The following is a 23,993-nucleotide window of genomic DNA, read 5'->3' as shown; positions in this document are numbered from 1 at the left end:
CACTGGCAGTATATATTTAGTTACTATTTGCTGTGTATCACCAGAAAGTAAACTCCAATTATATACATTTATAAAGTGTTAGTTTGTCAAAGCCAAAACTTCATGGTAAGTATCTTCTCTGGGAAGCAGGAGACTTGTGCTAAGGCCCCTGGGACTTACTGGCTGTTTTGAGGTGGGTCTCCTTCTCAATGTTGTACAGGGAGACTGGAACACAGTATTGTTTTGTCACAGTATTGAACAGGGAAAAGTTTTAGATTCGAGGGTTTTGTTAAATGGGAAACCTCCCATGACAAATTTCTCTCTTCTCTCTTCCATTGCTGTGAAAACCAAATGGGATGATTAAAATAAAACCCACTGTAATTAAGTTAGTTTAATTGTTTTAAGAAGGAATTTATGCATTTTTCAGCCATATTTGCAGCGTTTATGGATTCCAACTTTAAAAGAATGTCAGTTCAAAATAGGGAGGATATGTGACCATCTTGTTTTTCTTATCTGTTCGATAATGACTTACATCTGCTTTCCCCCCCCCAGTTATTTGTAGTAGATGTCCAGACTGGTCAAATTACCAAGATTCCTATTCTGAAAGATCGTGAAGCCAGCATGGTCAACCAGCAGGGATGTGGTATTCATGCCATTGAGCTCAACCCCTCGAGGACCCTTCTGGCCACAGGTGGAGACAACCCCAACAGTCTTGCAATTTATCAACTGCCTACACTCGATCCTGTCTGTGTGGGAGATGTAAGTGGGAGTATTTGTGGAAAGTTTATTCTGTCACTTACAAGAATTACTACTTTGAAGTGTGTAAGGTCAGAGCAGGATTAAGATTTGGGAGTCTTGTAGTGGAGAGTGAATTTCTGAAAGCTTGAAAAATATTCCTGGTTAAGTTGTCTTTTTTTGACAAGATATCTTAAATATGAGTGAGTACATAAATGTGAGATGATTCTCAGGGTTGAGAGTCATATTTCTTCTTCCTCACCCTCATTCAGATGGGGTACTTCAGATTACTTTTAAGTACTGAAAATTTAACAATCTTAACTGTTAAGGTCTAATTGTGGTGATGACCTCTGAAACTAGTTTTAGTGAAAAAGCTCTTTTGAGAAAATTAAAAGATGATACACGTTGTTCAAATTTTCCCCTTCTCCAGTGCAGTTTATGTATGTATTATTCCAGAACTTGGCTTTGAGGATTTGTTCTAACCCAGTGGCTTATGGCAGTTTGATAGGCTATGGTACTGCTTATATTTCTGAAATATCATGAGGCTTTTTTAAAATAACCAGTCTTAAAAAGAAAAAGGCTGAAACGAGTATAGTGGTGTCCTGTAAACAATTCTCTCTCATTTCTCCTTTTTGATTCGGGACTTCACATAGATGTTAACTACAACAGCAGAGATCAGGTCAGAGTTTCTGCAGTGGCAGATAATCATCTGCAGAAAGGCTTGACTGAAGATTTCTATGACTCGTTATTCATTTGCGTGCTGCTGTGACGCTGCAGCTTTTCAAACAGAACTAGAGCCTTATGGTCTTTTTTTCTACACAGGTTTCTTGCCTGCTAAAGAGAAGATTCTTGAAGTAATAGTCTTGAAAAATTAATCTGTAGGTCATCTATTGTAAATGTAATGTTTTGTTTAATTTTTATAGTAGGGATGTCCATTTGAGGAAATAAAAGTATGTAGCTACTTTACAGAAGTAACAAACACTGCTTTAAAAATGGAAAATCTAAATCCTTAGAACTGAGATCAATTTGTCCTTTGTCAGAGACCTATTTTTCCATCACCTAATTGCTCTCTGTTTAGTTATACACTTCAAAATTAAAAAAATTTAAAATTACTGTTGGGTACTTAAACTGCTCCAGCTTGATACTGGGATCTTATCTGTGTGTTTTTAATGTAAGTCTGTCCTTCTGAGTTTGTACTTAAAAAAAAAAAATCTCAGTGAAGAATACTTGTCTGCTTTAAGACCACTCTAGAATATAATGTCACAGAAAATCTATCTTCTTTCTTTTAGGATGGACATAAGGACTGGATATTTTCAATTGCATGGATCAGTGATACTATGGCTGTTTCTGGTAAAGTCAATATCTTCCCCACTCCCCTGAATTTTATACTGATGTACAGCACTTGATAGGTCTTAGGGAAGCACCTTTATCAAGGCATTTGAAACCACTTGGAACTACTTTGCCTATTTAAACCATTCTTGGTCTTAGTACAGTGCTTTGCTTTGTTTTATTTGTAGGGCCCTGGACTAGATTTGATTTTATTTTTTCTAGTATTAGAGGGAATACTACTGTGTCTAAACACAGTGAGTTAAAGCGAAGGATTCCACACAAGAAGAATTTCGAGAGGTGTTGGTTATCAGTTAAAAACTTTGGAATACAGCAGAGGAGTATTGGTTTCCTGAAATCCTATGAAAGACTGATTAATGAAAACTCAGTTTGTTTTATCAAGCTATCAGTAAAGTTGTGTGTGCGTGTATATATATGCATGCATACTATGGCAGTTAATACAGAAGGCTGTAATAGAAAAGGTCAGTTACTGACTTTTTAGTAACTAGTTGGACAATCAGTGTAACTTCATAAAGTATTACTTGGGTAAAGGCAGCAATACTAATATGTTGTTGCATTAATGTAGTAGTTTATTGTTTTTCTGTGCTGACAGGGTATAGTATTCTGTACAGGGAAGTGTCAAACTGCAGGTGACAGAAAATAGTAACAATCTCAAATAAAAATCAAATACTTGAATTTTTAGTTCAGTAATTTTTTTTTTTTTTTCAAAAAACAAAAAGCTAATCCTGGAGTTTGATTTTGAATTTAATATAAAAGTTGATCCTTGCAACTCTCTAACTTAAATACCTGCATTAAAAAAAATTGAGTCACATTGTGTAGGGAAGAAATTGAGGTATATGTCAAATCTGTCAGAGCTGAGTTGGATGGAAGTGAGTTGCCTAAACACCAGAAGGGATGGGTATAGGACCTTGGATTAAGCCTGTGTTGATCTGTGAAACAAAGACATTCAGCTTTCTTCATCCGGTATTGTTACTCTTATTGATTAATATTTTGGATTAATATCTTCTCATTTAGTAGAAAAATAAAATGATTTCTTGCTTGTTTGGCCTCAGTTCCTGTGTTACATTCTTTAAAAAAGAGGTTGCATGGGTTTAAAAATAATTTAAAAAATAGATTTGATACAAATTGTGGTTTGAAATAGCTGTTTCTGTTCAGTTCACAAATGTGTGTACATATCCATAAGCACACTGGCAGAAATCAAAAGATCCAAAATTGGTGTAAACCCCACTGAGTTTTCTTGGAGGTTTTTGTATTGGCTTAACAGACTGTCAGTCTCAGCCTTGGTAAGCCAGGCTGAACATGTAGGCTATTCAGTCACCTCTGAGTTTATTCTACGTGTGAATCTCTAATGGTGATGATTGTGTTTTTTGATGCATCCTAATCAGTTTAAAAATAGATGAGGTGATCTAGCTGCTTGGAAACTATGTAGACAAACCAGTTGACAATGAGTTCACAAAGTTATGAACTTTACAGCTCAGCAAATTAATGATTTTGTTAATAATTAATATATAGGCGCCAACAGTGTGTTCAGTTAGATTAATTTAATAGTAATAGTATCCTTTCTTTCAGACCCTATTGTTTATTGCACATCCTTTTTGAAAAAGGGGATTTTATATATATGTTAAATGCTGTTATGGACTATTTATTCAGGTTCCCGGGATGGTTCGATGGGTCTCTGGGAAGTCACAGAAGATGTATTGTCCAATGCCAGGCATAATCTCTCTCAAGTTCCTGTCTATGCCCACATAACACACAGGGCCCTGAAGGATATCCCCAAGGAGAACACCAGTCCCGACAACTGCAAAGTCCGAGCATTGGCTTTCAACAATAAGAACAAGGTCAGTAAGATAAGCAAGACAGTTGAGAAGTCTTAAAACTGTCCATATCTATTAGAAAAAGAAAAAAGTAATCTAAATCAAATATACCGGAGAAGCAACCTAATTTTTTTTCCCCTGATCCTTTTGCATCTTTCTCATATGAGACGGTTGTTTTTATCTGCCATGTCTGTTTCTGCCCCAAATGCTTGGAGAAGGCCAGTAGAGAAAAAAAAAAAATCATATGTTTTCAGAAGGAACAGTTTTCCTGTGTGTTTGATTTTAAACTTGCACCCTAAGGGAATGTTTACAAGAAGCAGATAAGGCACCAAAACACCTCTTGCAACTTGAATCCCACTCTTGAGTGCTCTTCTGCTTTCCTTCACCTTTCATGAAGACCAGCTAACATTGAGTCAGTTGCTGATTTGATGGGTGAATCGTCACTGGATTGCTCGGCAAGTGAGGTGACTGACGCACAGGGCAGGCACCAATGCTTGCTTTGGTGTTATTTTGTTGGCATTTGACAAACAGTAAGTGTTAACCTCTCCCATACTGACCTCCTTGTTATTACTAGAGATGAATTGTACTGGGGCAAGTGGGAGTAGCAATTCATCCTCCACTACTTTTCTTTCTGCCCTCAAAGAACAGAGAAGGTCTGAAGCAAAGGTGGGTGTGCTATCAGAAGCATGGTGTTCCTGCGGGCTTGATTTTTCACTACAGCTGTTAATTACTCCTCTATGATAGAGACTTCGTGTAGCTTTTTCAGTAGAGTAGTGCCTGGAAAGAAATGTTTACTTCAGGGTCAGAATCAGCGTGGGAGCTGCTGTAGAGAATTGACAACCCCAGCTTGTACTGTCTAATAATTCATTATTTGATTGTCTAAGATGATCTATACTTTTGAAAGCTATTTTTGGTTATTTACTGTTTTATTAATTCGTATTCTACCTGGCACCTTTGCGCTATATAGCATTCTATCAAGATCAATATAAAATGAAAATTTATCTTGATAAGCAAGTACAGGATTATGGATGAGTTCAATCTGGAGTATGCAGCCTGCCTAGTAGAGAGTGTGAGTTTGTAAGGACATCTATAATACAGAAACTAACTCTCTTAAATTTTTTTTTTTTTTAATAATAGGAACTGGGAGCTGTGTCCCTAGATGGGTATTTTCATCTTTGGAAAGCAGAGCACACACTATCAAAGGTGCTTTTCTGTTTGTTGGTGTAAAATTTCAAAAACTGCCTAGCAGTTAAGGCTGTTTGCTATTCTTCATCTCTTTTAAATGCTTGAAGAAAGAGCAGCAGTGTTTGTAAAGCTTTTAAGTGTTCTATGTAAAATGAAATGTCCTGAAAATCAGAACTTGGGGAGAGAAACTTCCCACTCACCTTATTTTGGTGGGTGGGAGGTACTTTTAACTTTCTGCCAGTTCTGGGTGAGCTGAAGTGAACCATTCCATTGAGTATGATGGATACCTGATTAGCAGTGTTCATAAAGGAACTTATTTAAGTGTAATTGCAGATCAAGCTCAGAAATATCTATGCTAGTGTATGAGGTAAGCTTTTTCAGCTGAGAGCTGATGTCTGTGTACACCTGCTGAAGAAATAACAGCAGCTTAGAAAGATGTAAAACAATTTACCAAAATGTCCATTGTTCTTTGCATAATACTTGGCTTCAGCCTTTATAATCTCAGTTTTCTTCAGATAAGGCAATCCAATCTCCTTCAGGTTTTTTCCTCTGGGTCAGGTTGTTGCTTTTCTCTTAAAGTTCTATTGTTGTGATGAACATTATTTTTTTCACTGCAACTTCCTTGAACATAGCTTAAAGAATTGTTATATTAATGTTTTGCTCTCTTCTCATAATGTGTTGATTTGTCTTTCCTCTGTTTCCAGTTACTTTCCACAAAGTTGCCATACTGCAGGGAGAATGTGTGTTTGGCTTATGGTCAGGAGTGGTCAGTATATGCGGTAGGATCACAGGCACATGTCTCCTTTCTGGATCCCAGGCAGCCTTCTCGCAATGTTAAATCCGTCTGTTCCAAAGAACGAGGCAGTGGTAAGAAACTTGTCAAAGGGTGCTTTAAATGGTTTGCTTGCAGAAGTAGCTATTAAGACTGCAGTTAAGATAAGCTTTTAATAAATAGGAAGGGTTTTTCATGTGATAGACTAAATCATTAATAGTGTATATATAGGTTTTGCTTTTATGACAGTATTCCTTGAGCAACCAACAAACCAAATTTAAAAGCAACTCTGAAATTTAATGGTATACAACATTAGTGCTTTTATGATCAACTAAAGCGTACACCATCCAAATATTACTGGACTTTTAAAAGTGTGCATTTTACTTCTTATTTTTTGCTGTGTCTTATTCTGTTTTACTTAATCTTGGAACAAATCCAGTCTTCGTACCACTATTAATACTGTCTATTCTTGCATTTTTCTCTGGGAATGGCAAAAAAAAATGCCTCTTCATACTGGGAGTCTCCTGTGAGTGAATGCTTGCTTGGTAATTTTAAAGTCATGAGTGAGACTCAATTTTCAATGTGTATTTATTTGCTTTAAATATACAAAAGCTCACTCTTCAAAAAAAAAAAAGTTTGCAGATTTGAGTGCTGTTTTCCTTTTCTGATGTGGATGCAGTATGTCCAATTGAACATTACACCAGGGCCAAGCATGAGGGCTTGCAGGGTATATGGTATTTTATATTACTGGACCTGCTGCTTACAAACAGAGAAGGACTGGTGAGAGATGTGGTGGTCGGAGGCCGTCTTGGGCTTAGCGACCACGACATGATAGAATTCTCAGTTGTGAGCAAAGTAAGGAGAGGTGTTAGCAAAACTGCTATCATGGACTTGCGGAGGGCAGACTTTGGCCTGTTCAGGTCACTGGTTGAGAGAGTCCCTTGGGAGACAGTCCTGAAGGACAAAGGGGTCCAGGAAGGCTGGACAGTCTTCAAGAAGGAAATCTTAAAGGCGCAGGAGCAGGCGGTCCCCATGTGCTGTAAGAAGAGCTGGCGGGGAAGGCGACCGGCCTGGCTGAACCGGGAGATTTTGCTGGGACTCAGGGAAAAGAGGAGAGTTTATCACCTCTGGAAGAAGGGGCAGGCAACTCACGAAGAGTACAAGGATCTCGCTAGGTCAAGCAGGGACAAAATTAGAAAGGCAAAAGCCCAGCTAGAGCTCAGTCTGGCCACAGTCGTAAAGGATAATAAAAAATGTTTTTACAAATATATTAACAACAAAAAGAGAGGCAAGGAGAATCTCCATCCCCTACTGGATATGGCGGGGAACATTGTCTCCAAGGATGAGGACAAGGCTGAGGTACTTAATGCCTTCTTTGCCTCAGTCTTTAATAGCCAGTCCAGGTATCCACAGGGTATTCAGCCCCCTGAGCTGGAAGACGGGGATGGAGAGCACAATGTACTCCTCATAATCCAGGAGGAAGCAGTCAAGGACATGTTAAACCACCTGGACACCCACAAGTCTATGGGGCCTGATGGGATCCACCCGAGAGTACTGAGAGAGCTGGCGGAGGAGCTTGCCAAGCCACTCTCCATCATTTATCAGCAGTCCTGGTTAACAGGGGAGGTCCCAGAAGACTGGAGGCTTGCCAATGTGACGCCCGTCTACAAGAAAGGCTGGAAGGAGGATCCTGGGAACTACAGGCCTGTCAGCCTGACCTCTGTACCGGGGAAGATTATGGAGCGGTTGGTCTTGAGAGTGCTCACAGGGCATGTGCAGGACAACCAAGGGATCAGGCCCAGCCAGCATGGGTTCATGAAAGGCAGGTCCTGCTTGACCAACCTGATCTCCTTCTATGACCAGGTGACTCACCTAGTGGATGAGGGAAAGGCTGTGGGTGTTGTCTACCTGGACTTTAGTAAAGCCTTTGACAGCGTCTCCCAAAGCATTCTCCTGGAGAAACTGGCGGCTCGTGGCTTAGACAGGTTTACTCTTTGCTGGGTGAGGAACTGGCTGGATGGCCGAGCCCAGAGAGTTGTGGTGAACGGCGTTAAACCCGGCTGGCGGCCGGTCACAAGTGGTGTTCCCCAGGGCTCGGTTCTGGGGCCGGTCTTGTTCAGTATCTTTATTGATGATCTGCATGAGGGAATCGAGTGCTTCCTCAGTAAGTTTGCAGATGACACCAAGTTGGGTGGGAGTGTAGATCTGCTGGAGGGTAGGAGGGCTCTGCAGAGGGATCTGGATAGGCTGGATCGATGGGCAGAGGCCAACTGCATGAGGTTTAATAAGGCCAAGTGCCGGGTCCTGCACTTTGGCCACAACAACCCCATGCAACGCTACAGGCTTGGGGAGTGGCTGGAGAGTAGCCCGGCGGAAAGGGACCTGGGGGTGCTGGTTGACAGCCGGCTGAACATGAGCCAGCAGTGTGCCCAGGTGGCCAAGAAGGCCAACAGCGTCCTTGCCTGTATCAGGAATAGTGTGGGCAGCAGGAGTAGGGAAGTGATTGTGCCCCTGTCCTCGGCACTGGTGAGGCCGCACCTTGAATACTGTGTTCAATTTTGGGCCCCTCACTACAAGAAGGATGTTGAGGTGCTGGAGCGTGTACAGAGAAGGGCAACGAAGCTGGTGAGGGGTCTGGAGCACAAGTCTTATGAGGAGCGGCTGAGGGAACTGGGGTTGGTTAGTCTGGAGAAGAGGAGGCTGAGAGGAGACCTTATCGCTCTCTACAACTACCTGAAATGGGGTTGTAGCGACGAGGGTGTTGGTCTCTTCTCCCAAGTAACTAGTGATAGGACAAGAGGAAATGGCCTCAAGTTGCGCCAGGGGAGGTTTAGATTGGATATTAGGAAAAATTTCTTCACCGAGAGGGTGGTCAGGCTTTGGAACAGGCTGCCCAGGGAGGTGGTGGAGTCGCCATCCCTGGAAGTGTTCAAAAAACGTGTGGATGTGGCGCTTCAGGACATGGTTTAGGGGACATGGTGGCGCTGGGTTAATGGTTGGACTTGATGATCTTGAAGGTCCTTTCCAACCTAGTGATTCTGTGATTCTGCGGTCCCATAAGATTCTTCCTATACCCTTTATTTTCAAGCATGAGAAGGCACTGTGCTGTGGTGCTCATTTTAAACCATATTCATCCCAGACTAAGTTGCAGTCCTTACATAGCTTGGCTCTAGGCATCCATATCTTCATTGGGCAAGGTAACAAAAGAGAATGTATGTAGGCAAGGATTAAGACAGTTTTTTATTTATGTGGTTACTGGAGTTTGAACAGTGCTGTCTAGATAAATGTCAGGGTCTGCTTCTTTCAGATACGGGAGAAGTTTCTATAATATGAGAAAAGGTGCTTCACCAGCTCATGTTGTCACCTGAACATCTTACCAGCAACAGCCCTCGTGCTGACCCGCTGTCAGTGAGGGCTCTGTGGAGATCCCGACACTGTCACCCTTCAGTATCATAGGGGAGAAATACCAAAACACTGGAGTGTGGTGCCCAGTGGTGACTGGTGACTGAAAGCTTCTGCCTTGAGTATGTGATCATCCCTGCTGGGGGGATGATCTATGTGTAGGTGTAGTATCTCTGTGGCACTAGTTCATGTCTGGAGAAAGTCTTTGTTTCAATGCTGTTTTCTGTTCTGCATAGTAGGCAGACAGTTGTTTGTTTTTTTTTTGGCATGGTGGTGGAGGCACTTAAGTAATATTAATTCCCAAGATACTGAGTGTTTCAACTTTTCTATTCATCTCACTGGGACTTGGAGTGGTGCAGCATCTCTAGAAAGTAGGCTGTTTATTGATTTGTGGACTAAATCTGGTTTGACTTTTAAGTGCTTTGAAGTGTTACCTGAATGTGCTTTCAGCTTCCAAATGCACCTGTTGAATGTGGTAAGTCCACATTAACTTCAGATCATCAGTGCTGGATACAAAATCAGGTCAGAGAAAGGTTGTCACTTAGTAAGACTGGAACTGGGGCTGTGTTTTACCCAGTGTAACCCTGTCTGCCCTACATGAGAAGGTAGCTAATGCTTTTTACTGCATCTTGTAAGTGTTGCTTTTCTTAGCAGCTGTACAGGGAAGTGCAGGCCCTGGACTCTAGTTCTTGATCTGCAAGAGCAACTGCTTTCTGCTCGGCTGGCATGCAGTGCAGTGTTGTGTGCCCTTGACTTTCTCTTGAAGGCAGCAATGTTAACGTAGTGGACAGAGCTTGCACAGCACGGACTCTGTGTCTACTCTGTGTGTAGTTGTTTACAAGCTGTGGTTTAACCCTGCAGGTAGCCAAAACAACCACACAGCCATTCACACACCTCCCCCCCCAGCAGGATGGGGGAGAGTATTGGAAAAGAAAAAGGGTAGAACTTGTGAGTTGAGATAAAGACAGTTTAATAGGACAGGGAAAAAAAAAGAATAATAATGATAAAAGAATACACAAAACAAGTGATGCACAGCACAATTGCTCACTACCCACTGACCAATGCCCAGTTAGTTCATGAGCTGCGGCCCCTCCCCAGCCAACTCCCCCAGTTTATATACTGAGCATGATGTCATATGGTAGGGAATATCCCTTTGGCCAGCCTGGGTCAGCTGTCCTGGCTGTGTCCCCTCCCAGCTTCCCATGCACCCCCAGCCTTCTCACTAGCAGGCCAGCATGAGAAGCTGGACTGTCTTTGCTTAGCAACAACTCAAAACATCAGTATTATCAACATTATTTTCATCCCAAATCCAAAACATAGCCTCACACTAGCTTCTGTGAAGAAAATTAACTATATCCCAGTGACTACTCTTGCTGACTGCAGAGGGCTTAAAGCTTTCTGCATGTATTTGCCAGAGCCAGGCCCTTGTGGGGGGGGGGGGGAAGATGTCTCCAACTTGCTCAGATGCCTTTGTAGTTCTCTGAATTAAAGTGGAGATTCTTATATGAATCTGGTTAATCCACTTCAGCAGGTGTGAGGCTTGTGCAGTTGTTTCCCAGCTATTAAGCCTGTTGACGTGCGGAAAACAGACTCCACAATCTATAAGATTGTAAAGTAGGTATGTTTATTCAGCGCTGGGCAGCACGGGGGGGTAGTCCCACCAAAAACCGTGCGCGCCCAACGCGGCACTTACTTCAAATATATACAGCAAAGTGTTGCATATACATAAAGTTTAGCAATATACCTATACATATGCATGATCTATCCCCGCTTCGTATTAAAATGAGTTCTCCTCCCATCTGCGCTTGCGTGTTGCCTCCTGGTGGTGGTCGTTGGGGGTCGTGGGGATGAAGGCCGGTGGTTCCTCTTCGTCACCGCTAGTAACCTTTTGCCTTTGCGCAGGCTCCGTTGTTTTTTGGCTTCTATCCAAACCGCAGGGTCAGTTTTAGCTAGTTTCTTGAGGTAAGTTCTTAATTCTTATCAGGGACCGTCCTTGTGAGGAGCCACAAATCTTCTTTCTCCTTTCAGTTTATCAGGACCTGTCTTTGGGAGGAACTACAGTTCTCCTGCTTTAACTACTTCACACAATAGCTAACAAGATTTCAAGCTTCATCTACTAATTAACTGCTAAGACTCCCTTAACCCCTTCTCTCAGTCCCCCCCTTTTCTAAAAAGTTAGTAAATTCTTTTACTAGATTTATTTCTGATACTATTTCTAATACAATGTTTCTTTATCTAACATTTTCAAAGTACTTGTTAGATTCCAATTTGCGTCGTAATTGGTTTTTCTTCCATTCACTGTAAGAGTCTCCTGTGCTCTGAAAACACCAGAGACCACATCGAACTGTAATAGAGAGTTATAACCAAAAAGATAATCACAATTATCAGAACAAATAATTGTCTTAACCAAGTCAAGTTTGGGAGCCAAGAAGTCAACTTATTCCAAAGATCAGAGAAACCCAGTGAAGTGTCATCTAGTGTTACTAGGTGTAATATTTTTGACTGTTTCCAAATTTGGTTGATGTCTGCGGCAAGTCTTTTACTCTGATCAATATAAGAACAACAACTACTATTAATCACTGCACATGTTCCTCCCTGATTAGCAAATAAAATATCTAAAGCCATCCTATTCTGTGCCGCAAACAGTCGCAAACTCTCTATTTCTTTTTGCTGAGACAACAGGGCATCTCCTGTTGCATTTAAAGACAACTCCATTGTTGCTGATATGTTTAGGATAGCTTTTTCAAGTTCGCTTACTCCTAACCAAGGGAGGAACCATCGAGCGAAACTGAAAACTAGTAGGTCTATCTATCAATTGGTTATTCCGTTTTACTCATACCCAGGGGCTCCTCAGGACTCCTGAAGGTACCTCAGTTTGATTAACGATCCTATATTGTGTTGTGAGATACCCAAGAGTACAGGTCCCTTGCCAAGCTCTGGGTAATATCTTTCGTGCACGTCCATCTCCACATAACCACCAAGTCCCTTGAGGGGTTGGACATATAGGTACTGGGCTTGCCGCGTTACTCCTTCTTTGGGCAGCTATATTAAGATAGATTCCATTCAGAGTCACCTGTAGGTCATCATTAACCAGGTTACTTAAGGTTCCGATTGATGTCCTGTTCTGTAAATCAATGATAGTACAGTTTATGGTGCTCAAATTAAAGCTTCCAAATTGAGGGGCACTAATACATGCTTCGGAGCTCTTGTTCTTACATCCCTCAAAAAATATTCCTCCCTCCAGGACCTGAAGTTCAAATTTAGGTCCTCTTTCTCTAGTTGTCACCTTAGTTTGACACTCTAGTTTGGATGTGTTTCCTGACTTCACATGTCCACCCCAGTGACTTCATTAATTATAGACCAATTAGAAGACATGACTCCAAAAGTGGGTATTTCCATCTGACCTCTGGGAAGAGCTATGCACACCCAACAGCTAGACAAGTTCATGTTATCTACTATTGATTTAGTCATTTGTACATACATATTTTGGTCCCATGTACACACATCTTTTGCCCATAGTCCCATTATACAAACGATCAGGGTTCGTCTTTTCGTTGGAGGCGTAATTTCAAAGGTCCAGCTAATGTTGACTTCCATGGTAGCTGAGGAGCTTTCTTGACTCTGGTATGATGAATCCAAGCGTTTTGTTCTTTAATTTTAATTGCTGTAAAAGAGGTAAGGAGGACTTGGAAAGGTCCTTTCCATTGTGGCTCCAGAGTCTTTTCTGCAAGAGATTTTACATATACGTAGTCTCCTGGCTGTATATTATGTACAGGTCCATCCAAACCTCTCCCCCTAGTCCCAATTACGTGTTTTCTAATATTATTGAGTTGTTTTCCTAGGGCAACCATGTAAGAGGTCATGATTTCGTTTCCAGCTTGTATGGATATTCCTCTCTGTATTCCATATGGTTGTCCATACAAGATTTCAAATGGGCTCAGTCCCTCCTTCACCCTTGGCCTAGTTCGTATATGCAAGAGGGCTAAAGGAAGAGACTGAGGCCAGGCTAGATTTGCTTCCTGTCCCAGTTTCACAATCTGTTGCTTGATTAGGTGGTTCATTTTCTCTACTTGGCCACTCGACTGGGGACGGTATGGGGTATGAAGTTGCCAATCTATGCCTAAATGGTGGCTAACTTGTTGTACTATTTTTGAAACAAAATGTGGTCCCCTATCAGAGGACATTATCATTGGGACCCCAAAACGTGGTATTATCTTTTGTATTAATGCTTTAACTACTTCTCGAGCCTTAGCGGTTCTAGTTGGAAATGCTTCTGGCCAACCTGAAAAGGTATCAGTCAATACCAATAAATATCGATACCCCCCCTTTTCTTGGAAGTTCTGTAAAATTAATCTGTCATTGTTTCCCGGGCCTATTGCCTTTCCTAATTTGGCCCACTTCTAGCTTGGGAGTATTCTTGGGATTAATTTGGAGGTAAAGATCACATTGCTGAGTAATTTGTCTCACCGTAGTGTATAAATTTCTGGCCACAATTTCTCTAATTAAATGTTTATATGGAGCTTCTATTCCTCAATGCTTCTTCTTATGTTCCTCTCTTACCAAATGCCATATTAGGCAAGAGGGAATAACTAGTTTTCCTTGTGGGGTATAAGCCCACCCTTCTTCATTGTATAATCCTTCCAGATCTGTAATAAGTTTTTGATCTTCCTTGGTATATTTTGGCTTACCTTCTAAAGAGATTCGCCTGTCGGGGACTAAAGCTCCTTCTGTTTTTACCTCTGCTTCGGCTACCTGTTTTGCTTCTCTATCCGCCAGCTCATTTCCTCTTTCCAATTCTGAGCTTACTTTCTGGTGTGCCTTAATATGTAGAATCGTCACCTTCTCAGGAAGTTGGACTGCTTTCAACAGTTCTTTTACCACTTAGGACATAGCTGCTTTCGTCTGTGAACCAGTTTTCTCCGCTTTCCATAGGACTGTCTTTCAGATCTGGGCAGCTTGTATACGTTGTTTCAATAGTCTCCAAGCAGTCATGATGCACTGGTTCTCCTGTGTTTCCACCAAGGAAAGAAGCTGGGTTGACAATGTTAGTAACTACGCATCTTGTTCTACCAGTATAGTTTGATATCTCAGGAATCTTTGTGGGGAAAGCCAATGCCCACCCTTCACTTCCAGCACCGCGGATACGGTGTGAGACACTAAAACAGTCATCTTCTGGCCCAGAGTAAATTTTCAGGTTTCTTGTATATTCAATATTACAGCTGTAATTGCTCTCAAGTATCCAGGCCAACTCTTTGCAGTTGTGTCTAACTGTTTGGAAAAGTAGGCAACTGTTCGTTGATAGGGGCCCAGATCTTGTGCTAATATTCCCAGAGCAATTACCTGTTTCTCATGGGAAAAGAGAAAAAAACAGGTTACTCACGTCTGGGAGCTCTAAGGCCGGAGCTGACATCAAAGCTTTCTTTAGTAGCTCAAAGGCTCGTACGGTCTCCTTGTTCCATTCAAGGTGTTTCGTCCAGATCATACAATCGTCTTCTGTTTCGGTGGCGATCAGGATATCATCCACATATTGTAACAGTTTCCCTTTTTCAGATGGGGTTTCCCAAGATTCCAAATTTTTGCGAGCTGATTACCAAAGATGGTAGGACTATTCTTGAATCCTTGTGGCAACACCGTGCAAGTGAGCTGAGTCTTGCGACTGGTTTTGGGTTTTTCCTATTCGAATGCAAACAATTTTTTTTGGTTGGCTTCATGGAGAGGGAGGCAAAAGAAGGCATCCTTCAAATCTAAGACAGTAAACCAAGTTAGTTTAGGTGTCAATACAGTCAACAGGGTATATGGATTCGCTAATAATCCTAGTTGTAAAAACCTTTCAATTACTGGCCAAATTCCTTCCCTATTTTCTTTTTTAGGGGGTATTGCCTAACCTTTACCGGTTGTCGGCCTTCTTTGAGTCTAACTTCAACCGATCTAGGAATTCAGATGGGAACTCGGAGGGGCCTTGTTTGACTGCATACAAAGCTGACTAATTTATTGTTTTGGGGATAGCTCTTTCCATTCCTCTCGAAATCCATTCCTGATACCCCTGCAATCTTTCCATATGTGAGGATCTGTTAGGATCCCATTTCGGATCTTGGAGAGGAAAATAATCTTTGACATCCCTTCCTATAATCTTACAATGATCTTCGGCTAAATTCCCTGCCATTTGTAAAATCAGCTGTTTTTCTTTCTCAGTCATATATTCTAATAATAACTGTATATCTTTCCAGTCAGGGTTGTGTTGTTTCACAATAAACAGAATGTGTTTAGTTACATTCACCGGGTCGTTTCTGTAATCCTTTGGAACCTTTTTCCATTCCCCCAAATCAACAGTAGAAAAGGGTACTTTAATTAACATCGTCCCACCTTCAGGGTCTACCGCCTCCTGAAGGGGTGCCTGTAAGATTGTTGGAGCCGATTTCTTTCTGGTGCAGGAGGATATGGGGCTATCTGGGGGAGTGGAAGCTCCGTCCGAGCCCACATCCCGTTCCTGTGGTCAGGGGGGGAGATCTGAACAGATCTGCTAGATCTGGTTCTGGCGCCCGGTGAACTTTGTTTAATTTAGTACACCTTTGTTCAATACTACATGCCAAACAACGCTGCCTCAGTTTACCCTTAGGTTCCTTATTATTTTTTTTTTTTCGCTTAAGTGTGAGTACCATAGGGTCCTGTGGTGGTATTATTCCACAGTCCCTTTGCCACTCTGGATGGTTTCGGAGGGTAAAAAACATATCTGCATATGAAACTTCATCCCACTTCCCTTCTCTCCTTAAAAACAACATCAATTGTAAAAGGGTATTATAGTCTATAGATTCATTAAGTGGCCACTTAGCATCGTTCTCTAACTTATACACCATTGGTTACAATACTTAATAAGAGTCTTTTCTGTTTCTGTCCCTCCAGTTCCAACAATGTCTTTCCAATGAGCAAGCACACAGCCCAGGGGGCTTTTCTTCAAAACTCCTCCATAAGTATTACCCATTTTGCAAACCTCTTCTATTACTTTAGTTTTTGATATACTTTTCAATAAGTTTCCACATAAGTTGTTTCTTACACTTCTTTATGGTTTCTTCCCAGTTCTTTTCCCACACTTCCCAAATTTCCGGGATTAGATTTTCCTTTCCACACACAAAACAGGGAATTACTCCTATTTGTCCACCAGCACTGGGGCCTATAAAACGTCTGAAACTTGTTCTCTATCTAAGGCCACTTTCCGCTCTGCAGGAGTCACATATGCTCCTCTTAGATAAAATTGTTCATTTTCCCTTTTTATCCAATGTGCTCCTTTGTTTAAATATTTCCAAGGCTCGAACCCAAACCACCGAAGGAGTAATTCCCTTTGCCCCGCTCCTTCATTAACATATAAATGTATGCACAATCTTTTATACATTACATACATAAAGACAAAGACTTTTAACATAAAATTCCCGGGTACTCAATTTATACATTTATCACTCCAGGTAACACCCATCCAGCAGCTGCAAATATATAAAAATAGTAACCCTACCGCAATTGCGAGGAGGTCTGCTTACCCTTCTCCTGCTTCTTATATACCAGTCATTAGCAGGTCCATCCTGGCTCCCGACACTGGGATGCAGCGGTGACCTCGGATTTGCTCGATCTACCCTCAAGATCGCTAGCGGCCGCCCCTTCGGTCAGCAAATCCCCTTATTCCCATACAGGGTACCCTCCTCCCATACGGGGACTCTGCTGCACGCCAGACGTCTCTGCGCGATTTACCAGCTGCCCCGGCCACGCATACGACTTACAGGCTCCCCTCATAAAACATACCGTTTTCTTCCGCGGCTTCAGGAGGTTGTTATCTGCTCCCGCGGTGAGCGGCTGGCAGCGGACTCCCCTCCGAGGAAAGTGCTCGAGGCGCGCCCAGGGGCGTCCGCTCCACAGCTGGTCCCGCGGTTAAGCAGAGAGTCTCCTGGCTGGCTCGCCAAAACTGACATGCGGAAAACAGACTCCACAATCTATAAGATTGTAAAGTAGGTATGTTTATTCAGCACTGGGCAGCACGGGGGGTAGTCCCACCAAAAACCGTGTGCACCCCAACGCGGCACTTACTTCAAATATATACAGCAAAGTGTTGCATATACATAAAGTTTAGCAATATACCTATACATATGCATGATCTATCCCCGCTTCGTATTAAAATGAGTTCTCCTCCCATCTGCGCTTGCGTGTTGCCTCCTGGTGGTGGTCGTCGGGGGTCGTGGGGATGAAGGCCGGTGGTTCCTCTTCGTCACCGCTAGTAACCTTTTGCCTTTGCGCAGGCTCCGTTGTTTTTTGGCTTCTATCCAAACCGCAGGGTCAGTTTTAGCTAGTTTCTTGAGGTAAGTTCTTAATTCTTATCAGGGACCGTCCTTGTGAGGAGCCACAAATCTTCTTGCTCCTTTCAGTTTATCAGGACCTGTCTTTGGGAGGAACTACAGTTCTCCTGCTTTAACTACTTCACACAATAGCTAACAAGATTTCAAGCTTCATCTACTAATTAACTGCTAAGACTCCCTTAACCCCTTCTCTCACTGTGGCCAAGACTTCACCTCACAACTGGAACACAACAATGTGGCCTTGCCTGTTATAAGTGCATGTTGCAGATGCTGGTGGCTGTGGATGTAACACCAGGCTGCGGAGGCGGAAGGATGAGGATGTGTTTCTAGTTAGGACTCTGTAGAAGGGGGAAGGGGAAACTCCCTGGCTGCATCCACACCTCTCAGATGTCTGCTTTCACGTGTCCTGCTGGGTGTGTTCTGGTATGTTATAAGTTCTGTGACGTTCAGTCCCATTTGGTACAGAGACAGCTGTTGGCATGTGGATGTAGCTGGTATAACTCACACTTTTCCCATCCGAATGCTTGTTTAAGCTGTAATTTGGTGGTACTTTAAAGAGGGCTTAAAAAGCCCTGGAGTTTATATCTGGCGTCATGTTGTGTGGGAAGGAAAAGCATAGCTGAGGTGGGGTTTAATCTGTGTAGAAGAGTTGTTTAGAGTAGAGTGCTTACACAGAACAAACCTTTTGCACAATAAATACAGATGAGATGACAGGACATTTTGCAAATTGTAAATTCCTACATACAGAATCTCCCCAAGACTATTTCCAAGGGATCCTTGTGTAGCTGAGGCTTCAAATTTAGATTTTGTGAAAACAAAATGTACCCCTGTTACTCAATCTAATGGAGTAACTGAATTGTGCTAGAATGTTTTGTTTGGACTGGAAACTTGTAGCTTCCCATGTGCTGGTGTAACATGGTGGTGCTTGGGTTTTAGGATTTTTAGTCTGTTTTTATTGCTGGGTGAAGTGCTAAAAGTGCCAGCTACAAAGAGTAAGGTGTGCTTGTGTGAGAATATTTGAGCAGGGATAGCTTCAAAATTATTTAAGAGCCTGATCTATCTTTGCAGCAAAGTGACTCATTATTATGGTTATACTTGCTTACAGCTAGTCTGCTGATGAGCAAAATGCACTTGGTGGCAGCTGGGACAGTAATTTTAATCACATGATCACTTATTGCAGCTTGGCCAGTAGCTAGATAGGGTGTGAGCTCATGGAGGAAACCAATGTGGCATTCTTTGCTGCTATGTACTCACTCATGGTGAGTGAGTACACTTAGACTCGTGGCAGACAGAACAAAGCTGCTCTTGATCCTAAATTGCTTATGATCTTTGCTTATCTGGCAGAGCTGGGGCCTGCCGAGGATGAAGCTTCTTACTATGTACCACCAGTGTAGCTGATGGCCTCAGGAGAAGGGAAGTAGTATATGTAATTGAAGCTGCTGTTTCAATAGTATCAGTGGGATTTATCTGCATCGCTCCATAGCAGTGGGGAAACTTATGTGTTGTGGAGAATGCTAGTAGGTAGTTCCTCTTAAAGAAAATATTAGACATCAAGCAGCAGCACTGTAGAGCCAAAGCATCCATCTTCCTTACTGCGCTGTATGTCCCTTCTCTGTTTGACAGGTATTCGTTCAGTGAGCTTCTATGAGCATATCATCACAGTGGGAACGGGGCAAGGTTCCTTATTGTTTTATGATATCAGAGCCCAGAGGTTCCTGGATGACAAGCCCCCACGTACCTGCTATGGACAGAAGCAGAAATTAGGAGGAAGTGAAATTTTGAAGTTGACTACTGGGAAAGGCTGGCTGGTGAGTAGCTTGTAGCTGTAGGGGACCCTTTACACAGGAGTGCCATAGGGCTCAAACCGGTTCTTTTTGTAGTAATGGGAACTATTGTATGAAATGCTTCCCAGTAAAATAGTGGTCATGTAACCAGTAACTGTAATCATGAAAAGCAAGAAACACTGCAGCATTGCTTTCTACAAAAACTTTATGAAAGGGTATTGAATGGTTGGTTGCTTGAGTGTAATGCATACTGACTACTTTTATGTGCTGATTTATAAATGAACTAGTTTTTATATCTTATATGTAATCTAACTTCTAGTTTTCAGAACCTCAAGCACAAAATACACTGTCTTCCTTTAAAAACGTGATACTCTCACATAGTACTGAAAGTAAGAGAGTTTTAATTTCTGTGCAATTTTAGAAACTGGCTTCCTGAGGTAATGCGTGGCAGGCACTTGAGTTCAATTTCCTGTATGTTGTTATAAAGCAGATAATTGCTTTGTCTAACTTCTCTCTATCTTTTGTATCATTGTGATGTAACTTTAAAAACTAATGAAACTTGATATCTTCCTTACACACACACACCCACCCCCCCACCCCACCCCTCCCCAGTATTTGGTCCAAATGTCCTCAGAAAAAGCTTCAGGACAATTCTGGTATCTTCAAGTTGATCTGTCTGAAGCTTCAGGGAATATTCACAGAAAAGATTCATTTTTAGGCCCTGGAAGCTGCCTTCTGCTTTTGTGAAACAAGGTTTTGGGTTTGTTTGGCAACAATAATGATCTAAATTTTCCTTTAACAGAATCATGATGAAACCTGGAGGAATTATTTTTCTGACATAAATTTCTTCCCAAATGCTGTTTACACCCACTGCTATGACTCATCTGGAATGAAACTCTTTGTGGCAGGAGGTCCCCTTCCATCAGGACTTCATGGGAATTATGCTGGTCTCTGGAGCTAATGATAATTCTTTATAAATGCTGATCTTTACACAGCTTTCCACTTTTTTCCCTTTTTTTAACAAAACAACTGTGTGATGCCATTGATTTCTGATTTAAATGCAAGTTATTTTTTGGCAGAGTTTGTTGCTTTCAAACAGTTTCATACATCTTTTTGAATGAGTTTTTTTGCTTTAACCTCCTTGATCCTTTATATGAAGGGTTTTTGAAAACTCTTTTTTTATTGTATTTACTCCAAATGACTCTTCCCCCACATTTAGGCTATCTTGGCCATGTGCCCCCTCCCCTACTTTGCTGTGAGGTAGGATTCCTTTCTTATAGAGTGGTTGCTCTTGGGCTTTCTGTGAAAGTCTAGGGGCTGCGTGTCGTCTGCAGATAATTTGTGTGTTACATTACCTGGAGTGAGGACTACTTGTAATGAAAATAAATATTAAAAATATTTATAAGGGATAAGCTACTACTTTATCTGCAGAGCCTGGTCCTGGCCTGGGTTGATTTTATTTTTTGAAAGTACAAGTCTAATGACACTGTTTATACGTAGAGGAATACAGTAATTTTAAGCTGTAGTCATTGGAGCCCAGGGACAGATACCCCAGGGGTATTGCCCATCAAACCCAAACTGCAGAAGTGCAGGAGTTCTCAAAAGTGTGTTTGTGTTTGAATTGTAGTTTTCAGCAGTGCCAGGAGCAAAAATTGGCCTTCTATTCCTTCTCTGCCTGTCCCAGGTATCAGCTTGCACAACTGGAGTTTGTGTAGGCTGTTCTGCAGCATGGCTGTTGCAGGGTGACATTACATTGAGGGCCTGCAGAGGTGCTGAGAGAAAATGGGGACTAGGGACATGAGTGTTCTTGTCACTCAAAATGAACTAAATCTATCAATTTTTCCAGATGAGCCAAGGTTCCTTAGTATGCTGCTGCGGTAGCTCATGGGTCCTTCATAAACTGCCTAAAATCCAGGACCTTTTTTGTCCCAAGTTGTGGAAACTTTCCCATTTTAGCTGTTGGCAATCTCCTCTAATAAGCCAATGGAATAAACAAACTCTTTTTTTTCCTCCAAGGTTAAAGAGTGCATCTCAGACTTGTCTAATGCAAGCTAGAAGCTTTCCATGTAGCAAGATAACTTGCTGTTAGCTCACGTTGTGCTAGCATCTGCTGTCATCCTGCTTGCTATAGGAGAGTCTCAGTCTTTCCCCAAATCCCCTGCTGCCTTCTGCCTTCAAACTCCTTCGAACTTCATGTGGGACTGAGTGGGGAGAATAGGTCTGATGCCCTTCAGGTCCAGCTGTGAAGCATGTGCGTTCCAGGGTGATGGTCTTACCTAATAGTCAGCTAAAACGCAGGACTCCTGGGTACACCTCCTAGCCTTTTGGCAGGCACCAAACTCTCAGCTTGTTACTGACACCTCTGTCCTCTGCTGGGATGAAAACCTGCCCCTGTCACCAGTGGAGCAGAGTGTGCCTGTACCTCACTGCTTTGGTGCCAAATGGGCAGTTGGCTGAAGCTGAGAAGACAGACAAGGCTGGGACATGCTCTGTTCTCCTGTCTCTGCTGGAGATCACAGCCACTACTGCAGAGTAGCTCTGGTCCCTTACACAGTTCCTGTCAGACTGCCTAGAGCTAGTCCGCATATGTCTTTGTGGTTCCTCTTGTCTTTGTACTCAGTATCTTTATCAGTAATGCCAAGCAGTGAGCCTCAGGCTTAATTTCCACTTGGTAGTGGAGACTTGGATGGAAATCCTGCAAGGAATGCAGTTCCCTCCCATCCAGGTGGAAATCCTGGCTCTCCTGGATGTGTACCTGTCCCAGAATTATAATTTACTTACACTGAGCACCACTGACATGGGTGCTTCACAATCTTCTTGTGGTGTTTCATAATTCTACTTCCCTTGTGGGTTGGTTGCTTAAAATGAATCAGTTCACTGTGCTGCATGGGTGGCGATTTAGGCTTTTCTCTGAAAAGGGGCAAATTATATACCATGGGGTAGCAAAGGAGCTCTCAAATTTTAGAGATGTTGCAATGGTGCCTGTGTTGTTCTGTGATGGCAACATACTGTGTTGGTTATTTCAGGGGTTTTGAAAAGTAGAAGTAAGCAGAGAAAAAAAATCTTGGTGAGGATGTGTATTTCTAGGATTACTCCTCCAGCTACTGTGTAAGATCAGCCTGTCACAGGGAACATGTTCTGGTTAGTTTTTTTATTTGGGCTTGGTTTGAGGTGCCTTTTTGTTTTGTGGGGTTTTTTTCCCTTTAAAGAAACTAGACACTTGAGTCTGAATATCCTCCAATTCTGCTGAAGCAACAGTTACTGGTTAGGCACTTAATGTCACCAATGCCAAAGGAAAACTCCTGTTCTGGAAATCCTAGCCCTGATGTTGATCTATTAATTGAAGCATATTCCAGGTCTGGGTGAGGGGGCAAAAAGGGTGTTTGTATGGACTGAGCTTCAGCCTCCAAACATGGAGGCTGATCTTTCTGCAGAGTCTTTAGGTTACTGAAGAGGTCACCTTGGCACCCCTGGAAAGTGTCCCTCTCTGCTGACTATGATCTCCATGAGTACCTTAATGTGTGGTCCTAAAGCCTGGTAGTGCGAGTGCCCTTTTTCCTCCCCTTTTTTTTCTGCATAGGAAGCTTTGGACAATTCTCAGAAGAATCTGGACAATGAGGTTTTCTTACTTGATTTGATTTTGTTGCCCTACTGGTTTAGATATCAGAATTTAAATCCAGGATCATGGTGAGAAAAGCAGGGGTTTCCCATTGAAGTGCAGGAATGCCTGTACAGCAGGGAATCTCTGCTCTGCATGGGGGTGAGTTGGGTGCACCCCATTGTTCAAATTGCAGATACACCCCTGTGATGGATGGAGATCAGTTTGGTGACTGTGCTTCAGTAGCTTCTTCTACAGCTCACTGTGTTCTGATGAGACCCAGTGGCATTCACACTTTCAGGCCGTCTTTTTTCCGATGTTTGTTTCTTAATGATTTCCCTCCCTTGCTCTTTCCTGCTCTCCTGAATGGTCTGTTTGGGGTTGCCTCCTCCACACTAAATCATCCCAGTCTTTACTGTAGCAATATTGTACTTGCAGAGGTGACCTCTGTCGAGCAGAAATGGGCTTGCTGGCATTTTGTCAAGCCATGCTTGAGACTCTTTCAACTTGCTTTATTTTAAACTGGGTAGACCTTTGAGGCTGGCTCAGACTGTAGAACTGGGCAGTTGCCCTAGTATGTTTCACTAATTACACCTGTTCCTGGGGGGGAACAGACTCTGGTTTATCTCACATCAGGCACTTGAAGGAGAGAAAAGAACTTTAATTGTAACAGACCTTCAGACTTTTCTTCCTGCTATTGACTTTTCAGTCATGTGGGATCTTTTGTGCTGCTGGTGTGTGTAGGGAGCAGTTAATTTTACTGCTCAGCTCTTTTCAGTGGACTGCCATGTTTATTTGGGTATCTTTGGGTATTGCATTTTTCAGTATTCATAATCGCATGTGTCAGTGATTTAGATCGCTTAACCACTGTCAAAGGTGTTAGCAAAAGTGGTTTTAATATGATCACACAATCACTAAGGTTGGAATGATGTCATAAAAGTGCAACTTAACAAAGTTTGATGGCAAGGTTCACTCTAATTACTGCATGGAAAAACATACAAAGGAAAACTGAGTTACACTTGAGTTAGAATGATTCACAGA

At 42.3% G+C, this 23,993-nt stretch overlaps 1 protein-coding gene across 2 annotated transcripts in view; it reads left to right on the top strand.

Annotated features, from left to right (window-relative positions):
- The window catches only part of LOC309415064 (DDB1- and CUL4-associated factor 12-like), a gene marked incomplete at both ends in the record, with an annotated part of 32,030 nt that extends 11,715 nt beyond the window's left edge, over window positions 1-20,315 (top strand). For both annotated transcript variants that reach the window (XM_082012457.1, XM_082012456.1), the window contains 7 exons: window positions 532-738; window positions 2,004-2,064; window positions 3,712-3,899; window positions 5,013-5,078; window positions 5,765-5,927; window positions 19,194-19,378; window positions 20,157-20,315. In XM_082012457.1, the coding sequence (XP_081868583.1) occupies window positions 532-738; window positions 2,004-2,064; window positions 3,712-3,899; window positions 5,013-5,078; window positions 5,765-5,927; window positions 19,194-19,378; window positions 20,157-20,315 (1,029 nt within the window). The remainder of the gene's footprint in view (window positions 1-531; window positions 739-2,003; window positions 2,065-3,711; window positions 3,900-5,012; window positions 5,079-5,764; window positions 5,928-19,193; window positions 19,379-20,156) is intronic.
- Window positions 20,316-23,993: the final 3,678 nt, after the last annotated feature.

This window comes from Phaethon aethereus (genome assembly GCF_964289735.1).
Source record: "Phaethon aethereus genome assembly, chromosome: W".
NCBI classification, from domain to species: Eukaryota; Metazoa; Chordata; class Aves; order Phaethontiformes; family Phaethontidae; genus Phaethon; species Phaethon aethereus.
The sequence above is the reverse complement of the archived record's forward strand: the minus strand, read 5'-3'. Positions and strand labels throughout refer to the sequence as shown.